At 42.0% G+C, this 20,625-nt stretch overlaps 1 protein-coding gene across 1 annotated transcript in view; it reads left to right on the top strand.

Moving 5' to 3' along the window:
• Nucleotides 1-20,625, top strand: part of LOC144502308 (uncharacterized) — a 164,861-nt gene that overhangs the window by 51,661 nt on the left and 92,575 nt on the right. Inside the window, exons 11-12 of the mRNA XM_078226119.1 lie at nucleotides 7,649-7,739; nucleotides 20,384-20,551. Coding sequence (XP_078082245.1) covers nucleotides 7,649-7,739; nucleotides 20,384-20,551 — 259 coding nt within the window. The remainder of the gene's footprint in view (nucleotides 1-7,648; nucleotides 7,740-20,383; nucleotides 20,552-20,625) is intronic.

Raw genomic sequence — 20,625 nt, 5'->3', positions numbered from 1 at the left:
TCAAGTGAAGGCATGATTGGACCTGATTGTGAGTCTCTCTATGACGAGGCTTGCACATGAGTTTTAGTCACTTGGATGAGGTACTAGATGTACGGCATTGTAAATTGTATTGAATTACACCTCCAGGAAAACAGTATATTGGCAAGGAGGGATGCATTCACTCTTTTTATCACTTCTTAGATGCTGCAAGATCTGCTGAGTCTTTCCAACATTTTATGTTTTTATTTCAGAGTTCCAACATCTACAGCATTTTGCCTGAAGTGGGGAAAATCATAAAGATGGGTACCTGACACATAAAATGGTGGCCTGGCACATAAAATGGTTACCTGAGAAAGATTCATTAAGCAGGCACTGACTTTTAGCACAGACAGCTACTTGAAATTAAAACATGCAATACAGACAGATATTTAAAGTTAAACATGCAGGAAACAAACACAGCAGGAAGCCAGTAAGAGTTTGAGGCACTTTAAAGATAAGGACAGACCTAGGACAATAAGGTCTGATAAAGAGATTAGCCATAAATGGGAACGGGAATACATAAATGCAGGAAAACCAATTACTGTATGTATAGACCGATGTGGAGATGCCGGCGTTGGACTGGGGTGAACACGGTAAGAAGTCTCACAACACCAGGTTAAAGTCCAACAGGTTTATTTGGTAGCAAATACCATAAGCTTTCGGAGCACTGCTCCGAAATGGAATTTCCACTCCATCTGACGAAGGAGCAGTGCTCCGAAAGCTTATGGTATTTGCTACCAAATAAACCTGTTGGACTTTAACCTGGTGTTGTGAGACTTCTTACCGTGTATAGACCGAAACAAAGTCATTGATAGTCACTGAAGGAGGAAATGTATCCATTCTATGAAACAATGCGATGTTAAAAGCCAATGTCTGTATATGTCTGGTTTTAACAATGTGTTAAAATTTCGATCCTACTCAACTATAGCGATGTGTTAAATGGCTAATGTCCGGACTATCCATTGTCTGAAAAGTATAAAAATGAACCATTCCTATTGTATTATTGAGAAGGTAGCTGCCAAAGTACTATGGAGTGCCAGTGCCTTTCTCCCCGAAGCTTCGCGTCCGAAATAAAGCTGAATTGTTGAACCTCCAGTCTGACTCCGGTGGTAATTTTCCCACAACATTGCCTTTATATTTTTAATCTCCAGATTTTTTTAAAAACTGAATTCCAACTTCTTAAAACTGCTAGGAAGGGATTTGAATTCGTGGCCTCTGAAATACTAATCTTATAAATTTTATATTCTGTACTACTGATTATAAATCTTGCAATATTATATGCCTTTTTAAAATGACTTTGTTAAGGTATGCGTTTCTGAACACTCAAATCTATTTGCCCTCTATTCATTATAGTTAAGAAATGCATGCTTGCTATCTCTCACAGGCAACCTTCCGAATCGTGAATTCACACTGTACAGAGAATATCTGTTAATTCAATGTTTTTTTTTGCAATCCCTTCTGTCTCAGAATATGTGCTTCATTATGTAATACGTTATGATCCTGTTGGGACCAGGAACTTATTGTTTAAAGCAGGCAATGTTTGAAATCCCAGTTACCCACTTGCATTTAAGTCAGAAGAACCTATGAAAGCAGAAAATATTTTCAATAGCAAAATAAATTATTTTGGCAAGTTGACTTGTACACCAAATGCTAAAGTCTGTCTAATGATGGTAACGTGGCTTCTTTGTGTGAGGCGAGCAGTCATAATTGAAGTGGAGGAAAGCAGAATGAACTCAAAAACACGGTTACAATTTTGTTCATTATTTTCCACTGAAAGTTTTTAAAATGCTTTCCTTTTTAAATTTGCCTTCTGTTATGTTTTTGCCAAAAGTGCTGTCGGATAGTCAAAGATTTTCGATTTATCTGGAAAGTGCTAATGGCCTTGCTCACCTTGGTGGGAGGGCTGACCTGATTTCCTTGTTAACAAAATTAATTTGCTATTTCTCCTTTTTGTTCACAAAGTTGTACAAGACAACTTCAAGTTTTCAAAGGAATCTGCTTTCAAGACCTGTGCAGAGTGTTTGTTGTGCAGCATTGAAAAAATGATGATCTATAACCTCACACTTTTCTATTCCAGCGTACAAATATCTTTTGTTTACTAGCTGAGGAATAATATTTTAGCCAATGAATAATTGTGGTTAGCTGAAGTAGTAATGTGCAAACTCCATAGAATCCCTACAATTCAGAAGGAGGCCATTGGGCCATCAAGTCTGCAGCGACTCTCTGACAGAGTATCTAACCCAGGCACTTTCCCTTCCCTATTCCTGTAATCCCACACATTTATCATGGCTAATCCACCTAACCTATGCATCTTTGTACACTAAGGGGCAGTTTAGCATGGGCAATCCACCTAACCTGCACATCTTTGGACTGTGGGAGGAAACCGGAGCACCCGGAGGAAACCCACACAGACACGGGGAGAATGTGCAGACTCCACACAGACAGTGACCCAAGTCAAGCATCGAACCCGGGTCCCTAGTGAGGCAGCAGTGCTAACCATTGTGCCACTGAAAGATATGGGGCATGCTCTCACCTGATTGCCACGCCGGTCGATCAGCATGGCGAGCCGGGAACACTCACATCGGATTGCTACCATCCCGGTCCCTCTTTACCAGCGATAAGGGCTTCATGACCAGAAATGCTTGAAGCATATTAACATAGGACTGCCTACATTTACATCCACTTACTGGGTTCGGCATGGCTCCTTCGCCCACGAGACAAGACGCTGGCAAGAATCACTGCTGCTCTGCAGTGGCGGGAACCAAGTGCCATGGCCATGCCAGAAGGGGACTGGAGGCCATTGAAGCTGCTGTGTGGATGGGGGCATGGCTGGGCAGTGCCCATCACAGTGCCAGCCTGGCAGTAACTACCTGGCACCCTGGAAATACCTAGTTGAACATCATAGGTGTGCCGGGGCAATGCCAAGGGGACGGAGCCTAAGTAGTTGTGGTAGGGGAGAGGGTGCATGCACAATGACCGAGGAATGTGCAAGGGGGGTGCTCGTGCATAGAATCCCTAGCGTGCAGAAGGAGGTCGTTTGGCCATTGAGTCTGCACTGACCCTCCAAAAGACCACATTACCTGGCCCACTCTCCCACCCTATCCCTGTAACCCTGCACATTGATCATAGCCAATCCCCTTATTCTGCACATCTTTGGACACTAAGGGGCAATTTAGCATGGTCAATCCACCAAACCGACACATCTTTGGTCCCGGCTCCTATGTGGCAGAGGACATCATATGCAGCTTTGAGATATTTTTTTTAATGATGGAAGGTATGGCTAGCTCTATGATGCAGCACCTGGTGGTACTGTCTCAGCTACTATTGCAGCACTGGTGGAAACCAACCAAACCCACAGTACTGTTTTAAAGCTCAGATGAAGATCTGTGCTGACTGTGATACAGGTCCAGACTGGGTCCGGACATTAGTGGCCAAAGGACCAATTTTTAAAAATTCACTCGTGGGATGTAGGTTAGTTGGCCATGCCCACATCCATTGCCCATGCCTCATTGCACTAGAGAAGATGATGGTGAGCTGCCTTCTTGAACAACTGCAGTCTGTGTGGTGTAGGTACACCTGAAGAGCTGTTTGGAAGAGAATTCCAGGATTTTGATCCTGAGGATACATCCTTTCTCAGCAGTGCAACAATCTGTTCTCCAGCAGATTACCAGGATTGCTGAGATGTCATTTTGATGGGAGTGGCAGTAGCACCCTGAAGCACAAAGCTCCTCTCTTGGGACGAAAGCATGTATACTCCCAACAGTGTTTCTGAGCCAGTGCTGTTGCCTCTCAAGCCTAGGTAACTGCTACCCATCCCAAGGTGGTCCACTCCAAAACCGGTCCCTCAGGTCCAGACTCAGTGATATCCTCCAAGGCCATCTGAGGTCTTCCCCTAGTTAAATTTAACAGCCTTTATGTTGCAAAGGAGCATTACGCCAGCTAAAGGCACCTGCAAATCGAGCAAGAAGAGAATTCACCAGGATGAATAGTTGAATTTTGTTTAGTTGATGGGTTGCTAGATAAAGATGTTAATGGGCAGGGTTAGAAAGACATATTTGTAAAATGCCTTTCATGCCCTGAGTTACATTGATGTGTAGTCGCTGTTGGTTTTGATGCAAATACAACAACCAATGTGTGCACAGCCAGGTGCCAAAAAACAGTAAATGAGATAAATGACCGGTTCATCTGTTCTGCTGCTGTTAATAGAGCTATGAATAATGACCAAAACATTGGATGGATTCCACAAATTGTTGTGAGTGATTCCACACATCTCCATAGGTTGTGCTTTTAAAATACTGACTGGGAATTGCTGAGCTGGTGAGAATTTGCCCTTGGTCACACTGTAAAACCCCTTGAAAAAGTTCCACCTTGGTGAATGAAATGCGGCTGAATTTTTTGAAAGCATTTAAGTTCAGAGTTACTGAGAAGGCAGCAAGGTCACTTTGGGTTTGGGAAGGATGTAGCAAAATATCTGCTGCAGTTATAGTTAATTGAACGTACATAATATTTGCTTCACTGGTGTTATGATGGAAGGATGGGCCAAGGAACAGTTTGAGGATGCTTTTGAGCAGCAACTGTGTAAGAACACAAAAGAACTAGGATATTACAAGAGGGAAAAACCTACTTGACCTCGTCCTCACCAAGTTACCTGTCACAGATTCATCCGTCCACGGCAGTATTGGTAGGAATGATACCGCATAGTTCTTATGGAGATGAAGTTTCGCCTTCACATTAAGGATACCTTGCATCGTGTTGTATGTTTCTCCCACTATGCTGGATGGCATAGATTTTGAACAGATCTAGCAACTCAACTGGGTGTCCAGGAGGCGCTGTGAGACATTAGCAGCAGCAGAATTGCAAACAAACGAAATCTGTAACCTTATGCCTAGCATATTCCTCAACTTTTGATTACTATCAAGCTGGGAGGTCAACCCTGGTTCGATGCAGAAGAGCAGCACCAGACATACCTAAAAATGAGGTGTCAACCTGGTGAAGCTACAAAACAGGACCACTTGAATGCCAAACAATGGGCGCAACATGCGATAGAGTGAGCTGAGTGATCCCACAACCAGTGGATCAGATCTCTGTTCTGCAGTGCTGCCACATCCAGCCCTGAATGGTGTAAACAATTAAATAGCTAACTGGAGGAGTGGCATCAAGTGGCCTCAGCAAAACTGGTCAACCCCTGCTACTATTCTCTATGTTTTTGTGGAGTCAATGAGAATTGGTGGAAAACGTTCTACTGATTGGAGTCATACTTAATGCAAAAGGAAGATGGTTGTGGTGGTTGGAGGTTAATCATTTCAGTCCCAGGACATTGCTGCATGAGTTCCGCAGGGAAGTGTCTTGGGTCCAAACATCATCTTCAATGATCTTCCCTCCATCTTGAGGTCAAAAATGGGTATGTTCACAGATGATTGCACAATGCTCTGCACCATTCGCAACTACTCCGATACCGAAGCCATCTGTGACCACATGCAGCAAGATTGGCCAATATTCGAGCTTGGCCTTAATGTCACCCAAATGCTAGGCAATGATCATCTCCAACAAGAGAGAATCTAACCATCTCCCATGACATTCAATGACGTTGTGTGATGACACTGTGCCTTTAGGAAATGTATTTTGTGTCATGTTTCTTGTGAAGGTAATGTTTTAATGTTCAGCTCTGATTATGGTGCCGCTTTGTCTTCTCCAGGCCGCCCACATCCTGAAAATGCAGAAGAATAATTGATCCTAGTTATTGGGATGTTTGTCTTAATCTGAGTTAATGCAGTTTTGTTCAGTTTTGGATTGTCCCCCGGGGCTGCAGAAATGGGTTCAATTAGATTGATTGACAAGAGCGTGTCAGGCGCTAATGCGAGAAGCTAGGCTTACAGATGGAGAAAAAGCATGCAGCCTCTGCTTAGATTTGCAAGGAGCAGCGGCACTTTTCTCTCTCACTGGGGATTGAAGTCTGGGCCTGCTAGAAAATAGACATCTCTCTCCAGAGGTGTTAAAAGGCTTGAGGACTGGCAACATATGTAAGCTTGTGTGTTTTTGCTAAATGGTTCTGAAGAGGAGTTTACACCTATGGGGAATGTTGCTCAACTTGGAACTCAGAGATAAACTAGCATTTAAGAATGACATCTTGGTATGTTTAAGTATTTCAATTGGTAGAAGTTACACTAATTTTTGTTATAGTTAAACTGTACTGTTAAATAAAGTTTGTTTTAATAAACGGTTGATAGAATCACACTTAGAGTGAATCATCTTATGCTCACACTTATGCTAAAATCCAAACTAGTTGGTGTCTAGGCTAACTTCATAATATACCTTGGAGTTTATGATCTGGTCCTGAACAATTAGCACCATTATTAACACCCTGGATGTTACCATTGACCAGAAACTGAACTAGCCCAGCCATATCAATACTGTGACCACAGGAGCAGTCAAAGGCTGGGATTCTGTAGAGAGTAGCTCACCCCTTGATTCCCCAAAGCCTGCCCACCATCTACAAGGCACAAGTCAGGAGTGTGATATGGAATACTCTCCACTTGCCTAGATGAGTGTAGCTCCAACAACACTCAAGAAGCTCAACACAATCCTGGACAAAGCAGCTCGCTTGATTGGTAACCCATGCACCACATTCAATGTTCATTCTCTGTACCCCCAGTGGCAGCAGCGTGAGCCATCTACAAGATGCACTGCAGCAACTCACCAAGGTTCCTTTGACAGTACCTTGCAAACCCATGACCTGTACCATCTAGAAGGACAAGGGCAACTGAGACATGGAAACACCATCACCGCCAAGTTCCCCTCCAAGCCACACACCATCCCGACTTGGAGTTATATTGTCGTTCCTTCATGTTGCTAGGTCAAAATCCTGGGACTCCCTCCCTCAGATCTGTCACGATCTCATTGAATGGCGGAACAAACTCAATTGCCGAAATCTCGCTGCCATTCATGCCAGTGGGATCAGTCTGCCGCGGCTTTCCCAGCGGGAAGGGGGGCATTCAACAGGAAATCCCATTGACAACGGGGGGACCAGCAAGTGGCATGCCACCATAAAACACGCTGCAGAGAGGGAGGAAAAATCCCGCTTGATGTGCTGAATGACTTGCCTCTGCTCCAATGTCTATATTTCTACAACACGGACTGCAGCGATTCAAGAAGGCAGCTCTTCCCTACCTTCTCAAGCGTAATAGGGATGGGCAATAAATGCTGGCCTAGTCAGTGAAGCCCACTTCCCTTGAATGAAAAGAAACAGATTCTGCTGTTCTCGAACAGTAATTATTTTTTTCTGATTTTAAAAAGTCAATGTTCCATCTCTGCTTTTGCTGTTAAGCAGCAAACACAACAGTATTAACCATACACATTGGTTTATGTTATTAAATGGAAAGGCAGATGTAAATTTGCACAAGCAAACTATTTTAAAGCAATAGAAAAATTCCAAGTGATGGATAGTGACATGCGGAATCAAGAGATGTTCAGTATTGGCTATATATTAACATTCTGATTAAATTATTTTTGTACATGACTGATGCCTTGGAAGTTCACCTTGTAACAAAACACTTGCTTCTGATGTACATTTTCTGGATGTTCTATCTGTCTATCTATATTGAGCAATAGCGCTGATTGATTTTTGTTACAGGGTGCAGTTGTGCTTGTACTGTGGTATGGTGCAAAGCTTGTCTATGATGGGAGACATGGAAAATCTGGAATTTCGTTTGGGACTCTGGCATGTAAGTGATGGCCACTGCACTCCTTTTGCATGAGTACATGTAAATGATTTTTAGCTAAGATAGTTGGATTGTACTTGTGGATGATTGGTTCCAGAATAATACAACATATCCTTTCTGATTACAGATTTTTTTGGGGATGAACTTGTATTTGTATTTATATTGTCATCCAAGGAAGAAGCAGCAGGAAAAAATTAATTAAACTTTGTTTAAAAGTCATAAAGCAGCATAGAATAAATGTGACAGTTTTTGGTAATTATTACCTTGGTATATCTCGGATCAATAACCTTTCCGAAGTGGCGTGCCAAGTCTTCATTTATTCACACCTATTGAAGGTTTTCTCATTCAGTATGTGGATGGCCCGACTAGAGAGGGGGCAAAACTTGATCTCCTCTTTGGAAATAAGGAAGGGCAGGTGACAGAAGTGTTAGTGAGGGATCACTTTGGGACCAGTGACAATAATACAGTTCAATGTTTATAAGGATTCTATAAACAATTTTCTTCCAACTTCCCCCTCCCCCGCCCCACCACCACCACAACAACCACCACACATACAAACATCCACAGGAATTCTGCCGTTCTGCCCGCCATGGAATCGGAGCGGATGAGGGGTGGACAACAGAAACGTCTGTTGACCTCGGGAGGGAATTTCCGGTGTTGCTCGAGCGAGGCCATAAAACCCCGCTCGTTATCCTAATTAGTTTTAAATTTGCAGGGTGCTCACTTCCTGGTTTTTTTTTTTAACCAAGAGCAAAGGAGTACAGTGACCCCACAGCTGGTTCTGCTGTGGGACAGGGTCGGGCAAAGAGCAAGCAGCAGTAGTAATAGGGGACTCGCTAGTTAGAGGCACAGACAGGTGTTTCTGTGGCCGCGATTGAGACTCCAGGATGGTGTGTTGTTTCTCTGGTGCCAGGGTTAAGGACGTCACTGAGCGATTGCAGGACATTCTTAAGGGGGAGGGTGAGGAACCAGAGGTGGTTGTACATATTGGTACCAACGACATAGGTGGGAAAAGGGATGAGGTCCTGAAATGTGAATATAGAGAGTTAGGCAGAAGGCTGAAGTGCAGGACCTCGAAGGTAGTAATTTCAGGACTACTACCGCTGCCACATGATAGTGAGAGTAGGAATAGGAGGATTAGGCAGATGAATGCCTGGCTTGAGAGCTGGTGCAGGATTTAGATTTTTGGATCATTGGGATCTTTTCTGGGGAAGGGCTGACCTGTTCAAGAGGGATGGGTTACACCTGAACTGGAGGGGGACTAACATCCTGGCGGGGAGATTTGCTGGAGCCACTCGGGAGGGTTTAAACTAGTTTGGCAGGGGGATGGGATCCAAAGCAGTAGGGAGACAGAAGAGAAGTTTGAGGACAGCACGGAAGTTAAAGAGAGCACATTAAGTAGTAAAGGCAGTGTCAGTAATCCTAATACCAGACAGATCAGACAGAAGCAAGACAGAGGGCAAGGGAAATCCAGATTAAACTGCATTTATTTCAATGCAAGAGGCCTGACGGGCAAGGCAGATGAACTTAGGGCATGGATGGGTACATGGGACTGGGATATTATAGCAATTACTGAAACATGGCTAAGGAAGGGACAGGACTGGCAGCTCAATGTTCCAGAGTACAGATGCTATAGGAAAGATAGAACAGGAGTTAAGAGAGGAGGGGGAGTTGCACTTTTGATTAGGGAAAGCATCGCGGCTGTACTGAAAGGGGATATATCCGAGGGTTCGGCCATTGAGTCTATATGGGTAGAACTGAGAAGAAGGGGGAAATCACTTTGATAGGGTTGTACTATAGGCCCCCAAATAGTCGGCAGGAAATTGAGGAGCAAATATGTAAGGAGATTACAGATAGCTCCAAGAAAAATAGGGTGGTAATAGTCAGAGATTTTAACTTTCCCAATATTGACTGGGACAGCCATAGTATTAGAGGTTGGATGGAGAGAAATTTGTTGAGTGTATTCAGGAGGAATTTCTCATTCAGTATGTGGATGGCCCGACTAGAGAGAGGACAAAACCTGACCTCCTCTTGGGAAATAAGGAAGGGCAGATGACAGAAGTGTTAGTGAGGGATCACTTTGGGACCAGTGACCATAATTCCATTGGTTTTAAGATAGCTATAGAGAATGATAGGTCTGGCCCAAAAGTTAAAATTCTAAATTGGGGCAAGGCCAATTTTGATGGTATCAGGCAGGAACTTTCAAAAATTAATTGGGGGAGTCTGTGGGAAGGCAAAGGGACGTCTGGTAAGTGGCACGCTAAACACATTCCTCTTAAAGTGAAGGGCAAGACTGGCAGAAGTAGGGAACCCTGGATGACGGGATATTGAGGCCCTGGTCAAGAAGAAGAAAGAGGCACATGACATGCATAGGCAGCTGGGATCAAGTGAATCCCTTGAAGAGTATAGGGGGTGTAGGAGTAGAGTTAAGAGAGAAATCAGGAGGGCAAAAAGGGGACACGAGATTGTTTTGGCAGATAAGGCAAAGGAGAATCCAAAGAGCTTCTACAAATCCATAAAGGGCAAAAAGAGTAACAAGGGAGAGAGTAGGGCCTCTTAAGGATCAACAAGGTCATTTATGTGTGGATCCACAAGAGATGGGTGAGATCCTAAATGAATATTTCTCATCAGTATTTACAGTTGAGAAAAGCATGGATGTTAGGAAACTTGGGGAAATAAATAGTGATGTCTTGAGGAGTGTACATATTACAGAGAAGGAGGTGCTGGAAGTCTTAAAGCGCATCAAGGTAGATAAATCCCTGGGACCTGATGAAGTGTATCCCAGGACATTGTGGGAGGTTAGGGAGGAAATTGCAGGTCCCCGAGCAGAGATATTTGAATCATCGATAGTCACAGGTGAGGTGCCTGAAGATTGGAGAGTGGCAAATGTTATGCCTTTGTTTAAAAAGGGCTGCAGGGAAAAGCCTGGTAACTACAGGCCAGTGAGCCTCGCATCTGTGATGGGTAAATTGTTGGAAAGTATTTTGAGAGACAGGATCTACAGGCATTTAGAGACGCAAGGACTGATTAGGGACAGTCAGCATGGCTTTGTGAGTGGAAAATCATGTCTCACAAATTTGATTGAGGTTTTTGAAGGGGTAACCAAGAAGGTAGATGAGGGCAGTGCAGTTGATGTTGTCTACATGGACTTTAGCAAAGCCTTTGACAAGGTACTGCATGGTTGGTTGTTGCATAAGGTTAAATCTCACGGGATCCAGGGTGAGGTATCTAAATGGATACAAAATTGGCTTCTTGACAGAAGCCAGAGGGTGATTGCAGAGAGTTGTTTTTCAAACTGGAGGCCTGTGACCAGCGGTGTCCCTCAGGGATCAGTGCTGGGTTCACTGTTATTTGTCATATATATTAATGACTTGGATGAGAATATAGGGAGCATAGATAGTAAGTTTGCAGATGACGCCAAGATTGGTGGCATAGTGGACAGTGAAGAAAGTTATCTCCAATTGCAACGGGATCTTGATCAATTGGGCCAGTGGGCTGACGAATGGCAGATGGAGTTTAATTTAGACAAATGCGAGGTGATGCATTTCGGTAGATTGAACCAGGGTCGGACTTACTCAGTTAATGGTAGGGCGTTGGGGAGAGTTACAGAACAAAGAGATCTAGGGGTACATGTTCATAGCTCCTTGAAAGTGGAGTCACAGGTGGACAGAGTGGTGAAGAAGGCATTTGGCATGCTTGGTTTCATCGGTCAGAACATTGAATACAGGAGTTGGAATGTCTTGTTGAAGTTGTACAAGACATTGGTAAGGCCACACTTGGAATACTGCGTGCAATTCTGGTCACCCTATTATAGAAGGATATTAAACTAGAAAGAGTGCAGAATAGATTTACTAGGATGCTACCGGGACTTGATGGATTGAGTTATAAGGAGAGGCTGGATAGACTGGAACTTTTTTCTCTGGAGCATAGGAGGAGGCTGAGGGGTGATCTTATAGAGGTTTATAAAATAATGAGGGGCACAGATCAGCGAGATAGTCAATATCTTTTCCCAAAGGTAGGGGAGTCTAAAATGAGAGGGCATAGGTTTAAGGTGAGAGGGGAGAGATACAAAAGTGTCCAGAGGGGCAATTCTTTCACACAAAGGGTGGTGAGTGTCTGGAACAAGCTGCCAGAGGTAGTAGTAGAGGCGGGTAGAGTTTTGTCTTTTAAAAAGCATTTAGATAGTTACATGGGTACGATGGGTTTAGAGGGATATGGGCCAAATGTGGGCAATTGGGATTAGCTTTGGGGTTTTTTTTTTTAAAAAAGGGCGGCATGGACAAGTTGGGCCGAAGAGCCTGTTTCCATGCTGTAAACCTCTATGACTTTTCTGACAGTTACCGTGCTGCTGCTAAGCTTCGAGCAGTTTTGGCTTTCTGGTGGGTTTATTTAAAAAAAGAATCGGCCACGCTGCTGCCTGGAGGTCAGAGGCAGCAGTGCAGCAGCTCAATGAAATTGTCACTGACAGACAGGCTTCAAAAAGATCAGAACTCTCTGGTGTCAGTTGTTTGTAAGCCAGTCTGTCAGGTCTGCAGCTCTGGTTGCTCAGACTGGATGATCAACCTATGTGCCTCTGAAAATCCACTTGTATGCCACCTTTGGCACATGTACCACAGGTTGCCAACTCATGGTATACCCTTTGCAGTCATTTAGTGGGCTAGAGAAGTGGAATCTCTGTTATTCTCATTCCCAACTATCCAAATTTCTCAAACAAAATCTTTCACAGGATTGCATCTTGGCGTGCTCTCTGCTAAAATGAATCTCCAATATTACAAAAATCAACCGTGAGATCCAAAAGGAATACAAAGAACAAAGAACAATATAGCACAGGAACAGGCCCTTCGGCCCTCCAAGCCCGTGCCGCTCCCTGGTCCAAACTAGACCATTCCTTTGTATCCCTCCATTCCCACTCCGTTCATATGGCTATCTAGATAAGTCTTAAATGTTCCCAGTGTGTCCGCCTCCACCACCTTGCCTGGCAGTGCATTCCAGGCCCCCACCACCCTCTGTGTAAAATATGTCCTTCTGATATCTGTGTTAAACCTCCCCCCCCTTCACCTTGAACCTATGACCCCTCGTGAATGTCACCACCGACCTGGGGAAAAGCTTCCCACCGTTCACCCTATCTATGCCTTTCATAATTTTATACACCTCTATTCAGTCTCCCCTCATCCTCCGTCTTTCCAGGGAGAACAACCCCAGTTTACCCAATCTCTCCTCATAACTAAGCCCCTCCATACCAGGCAACATCCTGGTAAACCTCCTCTGTACTCTCTCCAAAGCCTCCACGTCCTTCTGGTAGTGTGGCGACCAGAACTGGACGCAGTATTCCAGAAGCGGCCGAACCAACGTTCGAAACATCTGCAACATCAGACCCCAACTTTTATACTCTATGCCCCGTCCTATAAAGGCAAGCATGCCATATGCCTTCTTCACCACCTTCTCCACCTGTGACGTCACTTTCAAGGATCTGTGGACTTGCACACCCAGGTCCCTCTGCGTCTCTACACCCTTTATGGTTCTGCCATTTATCGTATAGCTCCTCCCTACATTATTTCTACCAAAATGCATCACTTCGCATTTATCAGGATTGAACTCCATCTGCCATTTCTTTGCCCAAATTTCCAGCCTATCTATATGACATCCATTTTTGATGCACAATTCATTGGTGTACTGAGTGTTGCTGTAGCATATCTAATTTGAGGTCTGGATGATGAGGAAAATGGAAACTCCGCTGTATCACGGAATCTACCCATTCAGTGAATCCTCTTTGTGCCAGTTCTCTACAAGAGCAACTCAGCTAGTCCCACTCCCTGCCTTTCCCCCCCATAGCCCTGAAAATTGTTTCTCTTCTGATAATTGTGCCTTTGAAAGGTGCGATTGATTATGTTTCCACCACGATCTCGGGCTGTGCATTCCATCTGTTGTGTAAAGGATTTTTCTCCTCATGTCACTGGTGCTCCTTTTGCCAATAACTTTAAATCAGTGTCCTGTGGTTCAGATCCTTCTGCCAATGGAAACACTTTCTCCCTGTCTATTCCCTGAAAGCTCCCCATGAGTTTGAACGCCTTGATCAAGTTTCCTCTTGACCTCTTTAAGGAGAACAGTCCCAGCTTTTCCAATCTATTCTTGTTACTGAAGCCTCTTCCTCATCCCTGGAACCATTCTTGTAAATGTTTTCTGCACCCCCTCAAATGCCGCCTCATCAAGTGTGGTTCTCAGAATTGGATACGATACTTCAGTTGTGGTGATACAATTGAGAAACATTTCACTTCAGCACACCCTACAGTTTCCAAAGCAACTTATTAAATTAAGTTTAAAGAATATTAGTTGATCCCCATTTGAGGTCTTCAGGAGATCCCGCTTTAGAGGCCAATTGTACAATGATGCACTGATATAATTTCATTTCATATTGAGAAGTCATACATTCTGTCCCAATTTTTACTATTCCCAAAATTGATATGAATATCAAATAACTATATTTTTAATGGAAACTGCGTATGTAAATTTATCTCAAAGCAGTTATGGGGGTAGGGGTGGTGTTTGGTGGTGGTATTGTGGAAGGCTTTTTCATCACATTAAATACCTTTTTGTAAGTAAGTTGGTGTTTGTTATAGGTAAGTTTGTGCATGCTTACTGCGAGGATCAATCTCATTGCATTGTGAGTAAATACTTTCAAATTGAAAGTTTTTGCATTATCATATTGAGATAATACAAATTGATAACTCGGTGATTTTCTCTTTAACAATTTGAGATTACCATTTTATTCTGAAAGATGTGGAAAATGTTAAACTTCTAACCGGTTGCTTTCAGGTACAATTAGTGCATGTTCTGATTTGAAAGCTTTAACTCCGGAGAATGTTGTATTTTGGTAGAATCAAGGTAGCTAAGATTTATATTTGTTAAAGTCCATACATTGAAAGTCATTGCAAAATGATGCTTTTTAATTGGCAATAACTAGGGGATTTTCACAGTAACTTCATTGCAGTGTTAATGTAAGCCTACTTGTGACACTAATAAATAAACTTTAAACTTATGTGCATGAAGTAAGCATTTCTTCAGTGTTACTGTGTAAAGTTCTCATGAAAGATTAATTAAGAAATGCCCATTTTATAAATATTGCATGAAAAATAGAAATGGGAATTTGTAAGCCTTGAGAAAAATTTGCATTGAAACTTTTTCTTCTTCGTTGTATCGTTTGATCATCAGTCTAAGGACTGGCAAATCAGAATTGTTTGAGAACTGCTGTGGCAATCACAGAAGTGTGATTTTTACTGAATTAATATCTTTCTTCGCAACCTTTTGCAAGTGTTGACAATCTTTGAAATCAGACACTCACTTCTGAGCTATGACATTTACCACAAACTTTGTCTAAATAAATGTTTTAGAAGGATGAGTGATTTGAATCAAACTTAACCTCAAGTCAAACAGATCAGTCTTGTATAGAAAAATGAGCCGTTTTGAAGATAGGCTATTATATTTTGTCAATAGGCACTAACTTTGTTTCAAAACTTGAAAATTGCTGATGTTGACGTCAATGTATTTTGATCTTTGTCAACCAAATGTCTCCACAGGGTTTTTTCTCTTAAATGTACTCTTGATGGTCGGGACAGTCCAAGCCCTATGCTAAGTCTCAAAGGACCTTTTAAAGTTATGGCATGACTTTAAAAACTGAATTTGTGCATTGAAACTTTTGTCCCCCTATTAATTGAACTGGGGAACGAAATACAACTTTGAAAGAATGACGCAAACTGCCTTGCAGTACCAACATGTGCCCGTGCTAAGATTCTCTAGTAATTCATCAAACTTTACATAGAAATGCTGTATATTGATGTTGCAACATGAAAACAAGACATTTGACCCAACTTACTTGCATAAACACTTATCCTTCAGTAGAGCTTAATCTTAATCCTTAATATTTTAAAGTCTTAATCTTTTGTGCCCTCTCTGTTCCCATGGTCCTTAATTCTCCTTTCTTGCCACCAATTAGCCTATCTGCCAAAAGGTCATCAACCTGAAATGTTAACTTTGATTCCTTCCCTACATTTGCTGCCAGACCTGCTGAGTATTTTCAGCATTTCCTGTGTTTTACTTCAGATTTCTAACACAACAATATTTTGCTTTTGTTTGCATTTCCCTTCATAATTCCAAACATTTGTATCAAATTGTTTCCTTAATCTCTTGTATAAACCAGTATGATTGTAACTGAAAACTGTTGAGAGTTCCTCAATACAGTGCCGTGTAATTCTTGACCTCAGGCTTGTCATTATCTATCTGAGGCAGCTGTACTGCTGTTTGAACCATTGAGCTGCATTGCTCAAAACCAGTGCCGGATTTAGGCATAAGCTAAACCAGCTACAGCTTAGGGCCTCACAATCCGCAGGGGGCCTCTCAAAATTTCAGAAGTTTTACAATGAAGAGAACATTTAAGAGTGGATACCAGAAAAGAAAAAGAAAGCACCAGCTTGAAGAGCAACTCAAAAAATTACCAAAATCTATGAGAGAGATCAAGCCAGCCAAATGATAAATATGTAATCAATAAATGCATTCATTTGAAAATAATTTGTATTTTTCACTTTAAATACCTTGCTATTAAATAATTAAAAGGCATAATTATGTTTTCAATTTTTTTGTGGAGACCCAAGGTCCTGTTTTGGTATGCACCTTTGTGAGACCTTTTGGTGTAACTTGTTAACAAGGGGCCTCCAAGCTTTACATAGCTTAGGGCCTCACCAAGTCTAAATCCGGCACTGCTCAAAACTTAAACCATAACAACCAAAAGATGGGCCTGGAGGCAGTGTAGTAGGAGAAAGCATCACCAGCAACTGCCATTTGAAAAACAGGTATCATTGCTTCCAACCTTAAGTTGTTGAACTCAACGTTGAACCCGCAAAGCTGTAAGGTGCCTAGTCAAAAGATGAGATGTTGTTCCTTGAGCTTACATTGATCTTCATTGGCACTGAATAGCTGTTGCCTCCCCCCCCCCTCCCACCTCCCCCCCCCCCCCTCCACCTCCCCCCCTCCCCCCCCCCCCCCCCCCCCCCCCCCCCCGTATGAAGCAGTTAGTGATAACTCTGCTATTTGTCTTTACATCTTCTCTAGACCCATCTCTGTTTCTTTATTTACCATCTCCTTTTGCCTTGAACTATCATCTCTTTTGTTATTTAATCACTCCTGCCTTCCACCATATCATAGACCTTTCCTTTTGCTCTATTTCACAACCCCACCCCAGTCCCAAAACGTTAATGCTTTCTCTCTCCACGTGCTGTCTATTGCGTATTTCTGGCACTTCTAGTATTTATTTCAGATTTTCTAGTATCTGCAGTAGTTTGCTTTTGTATTAAAGTTAAAGTTTATTTATTAGTCATAAGTAAGGCTTATATTAACACTGCAATGAAGTTAATGTGAAATTCCCCTAGTCGCCACACTCCGGCGCCTGTTCGGGTCAATGCACCTAACCAGCACATCTTTCAGACTGTGGGAGGAAATCGGAGTACCCAGGGGAAACCCACACAGACACGGGGAGAATGTGCAAACTCCACACAGACAGTGACCCAAGCCGGGAATCGAACCTGGCGCTGTGAGGCAGCAGTGCTAACCACTTAATGTAGAATTCCAACTCCAATGACCTTCCAGTCTAAACTGATATCCCCAAGTAATTTCTTAGTTACGTTAATTAAAATAGAGTAGCTGTTTCCCTGAAATTTAGTTTACCCACTCACTGTAACAGCAAAATCAGTTCTAAGCAAAGAGAAAATGGAGGAGAAAATGGCTGATTATTTTATTTCTTGAACGTTACATGAAGTGGGGTCAATGCTACGCAATGTCAGCATTATCAGCATATTAAAGTGGCAGATTTTAAAATTCAAATGTATGTCACAATTCTAAGTAAAAGGGGAACAAAATCACGGACATGGTGACACAGTGGTTAGCATTCTGCCTCACAGCGCCAGGTACCCAGGTTCGATTCCCGGCTTGGGTCACTGTCTGTGTGGAGTTTGCATGTTCTCCCCGTGTCTGTGTGGGTTTCCTCCGGGTGCTCTGGTTTCCTCCCACATTCTGAAAGATGTGCTGGTTAGGTACATTGACCCGAACAGGCACTGGAGTGTGGTGACTAGGGGAATTTCACAGTAACTTCATTGCAGTGTTAATGTAAACATTACTTGTGACTAATAAATAAACTTTAAAAACTTTAACTTTTTAAATCAAACTTCTCCTTTTCGCCACACACTCCCTCTACAACTGCTAATCTGTACTCCAGAAATTGTTGGTTTAGAATGTCTCTTTAAGATACCTACCCACAGTTGATTTTTCTCTCCCTCAATTATATTCTTTGTCCTATTGCACAGATATTGATAAGGGGTATGGAAGTCTTCTTGCATTAGGTTATCATTTTGCACAGTTTGTAAAACACACTCAAATTAAATCCTGAGAATGAATGTAGCTACAAATACAAATTCTAGCATCAGAAATGAAAACTATGGTATTATTAAAAGCTTAAGATTTAGATGCCATTATGTTAAAACATTACCCAGTTGTTCCAAACAAGTACAGTGGAAGCCAGTTAAATGCAGTAAATAGGTCCAAACAAAATTAATTACTTTTGTTAAGGTTTGGATAAAAGGAATGACTCTACCAGATCTGACCATGTCATTTGTGAAAAATTAGACAGTCCAAGAATTCACTTGCAAGTGGATCATTGCTCTATAAGCTATACAATGCAGCAGCTGGTTCCCATGAAAAATGCTGGTTCTTTTACTGTATTTTGACCTTGGTTTGATGTATGTAATTTTGAAATCCATTTTTCCAGCATATGCAGATCTCTAGGTTGTATGATGGTTAACTACATTTTACTTCAGTATTGAAAATAGAATTGAGATTTGGGTCTGTTTTCCTTGGAGAAAAGAATGCTGAGAGGAGATATGATAGAGGCACTCAAAATCACAAGGGTTCTGTACAGAATAAATAGGGAGAAAAGGATCAAGAATGAGAGGGTATGGATTTAAATTAATTAGGAAAAGAAACAAAAGTGACATGAGGAAAACATTTTCACACAACCTATGGTTAAGGCCTGGAACCCACTGCCAGCATGTGGTGGAGGCAAGTTCAATCAAATCATTCAAAAAGGAACTAGACTGTTATCTGAAAAGGAAGAATGTGCAGAGTTAAGGGAGAAGGCAGGAGAATGGCAGTAAGTGAATTGCTCATTTAGAGAGCTGGTGTAGCCATGTTGGGCCATGGCTCCCTTCTACTCTGTAATTCTGATTATTTGATTCTGCCATTTACCTACATTGGAATTAATTGCAACAGCTATCAAAAAAGTTTATTTTTCCTCTGTATAATGTGGCAAAATATTGCCATTTGGGAATCCGTCATGAAAATTATTTATTAATCTAATGCAGTTTGTTGATGTAACTGTCGCCACCACTTCTGAAGCATTTTGACCTTTAGTTTTAACTTCATTGTATATGTTGATTAATCTAATGCATTGACCACAGATTGATGTATTAGTTTCATTAATTACTAAGCTCAGAAACATTAGGATCATTTAAAATAATTTCAAGGTATAGTTTAATTTAAAAATATATTTTAAAAATAAACAGATTGAGTGAAAACAGAAGGGTTTAGAATATAGCGCAAGCTGGAATGTCACCATCATGTGGGGATCTTATGGGAAACTTAATTGATCATGATTCCCAAATTACATTGTTGATTGTTGATCTGAATTCTAAGCATGTTGCTTCTCTGGTCCATTGGCCCTCTTTTCCTCAGCTCCTGTGTACCAGCTGGCATTGGAAAAGTTGATCTATTGGCAGATTGAAAGTTCCCAGTGCATCTTCCCTGGAATTCTAGCTGCTGCAGACCTAAGAGTGCCCAGTGAAAAAATGCTCCCCTGAACAATAACCATGATTTTCTTCCCCAGAATTAAGAGGGAAGCATTAAAGGCTGCATACCATCACTGACAACAGTCCTGTTGACAGCTTTCACAACACTAGTTTCAGCAGTCGTCAAATTCATAATCTGTACAAAGCTTACCTGTTCCAATCTGTACTGATGTATTGAATGTGCCATTATGCCCAGAGCCATTCTGCTCACCTGCACACAAACCCACCTGAACAGGGAAGGATATGCATAGGTTATTAAAAAACAGTTCCATTGCGACAGCTAACCTATCTTTTCATCGATGAGGGAAGCAACAGAGGTGAGTGGTAATGACCCTGACTCCTGCTGGTCTCCCAGTCAATGAAAATGTCCACTGATTGTCAAAATTGCAAACTGTGAGGAGGGGTCTTCAGTATTGACAAATGCAAAAAAGTTAAAAGTTTTGTCGTCTTCCAGCTCTGATTGGAGGTGCCTTTCCATTTAATGAGGATGGCTACAAAGCAATTGATGGCTCAGTCATTTCCTACATAGCAATGATATAATTTCTCCTTTCTGATATTGAACTTAATAATTTTTACCTTGTTCAAAACAGGGAAATACTTCTGGGTGTGTTGAATGCCTAGTACAATATAAATTAACTAAAAATATATCCTAACTTGATAGTCAACTAAAAGGAGCTGTAAAAGTTACAACCATACTTTATATTCATTTTCCTTCTCTTTTCATTTGGTATATTTTATAACTTTTCTCTGTTTTTAAATTAGCCTTTATGGTATACTCGATTAACGTTGCAATGGCATTTGGAATGTTAGCCTCTCTCTACGGTGAATTCATGCAAGCTGTTGGAGCCTCTATTCGTATCTTTGAGCTTCTGGACCGCAAGCCAAAAATTCCCTGTGTGGGTGGAAGTCGCTTTGCTTCTCTTGAAGGCAGTAAGTAGATTTTTATATTTTGTCACTCATTCAATTTAGCCAAAAGTTTTCTTTCGTTGATTTAACTACTCAAG

Source organism: Mustelus asterias, chromosome 13, assembly GCF_964213995.1.
Source record: "Mustelus asterias chromosome 13, sMusAst1.hap1.1, whole genome shotgun sequence".
Classification (NCBI taxonomy): Eukaryota; Metazoa; Chordata; class Chondrichthyes; order Carcharhiniformes; family Triakidae; genus Mustelus; species Mustelus asterias.
This window is presented reverse-complemented; position numbering and strand designations above follow the sequence as displayed.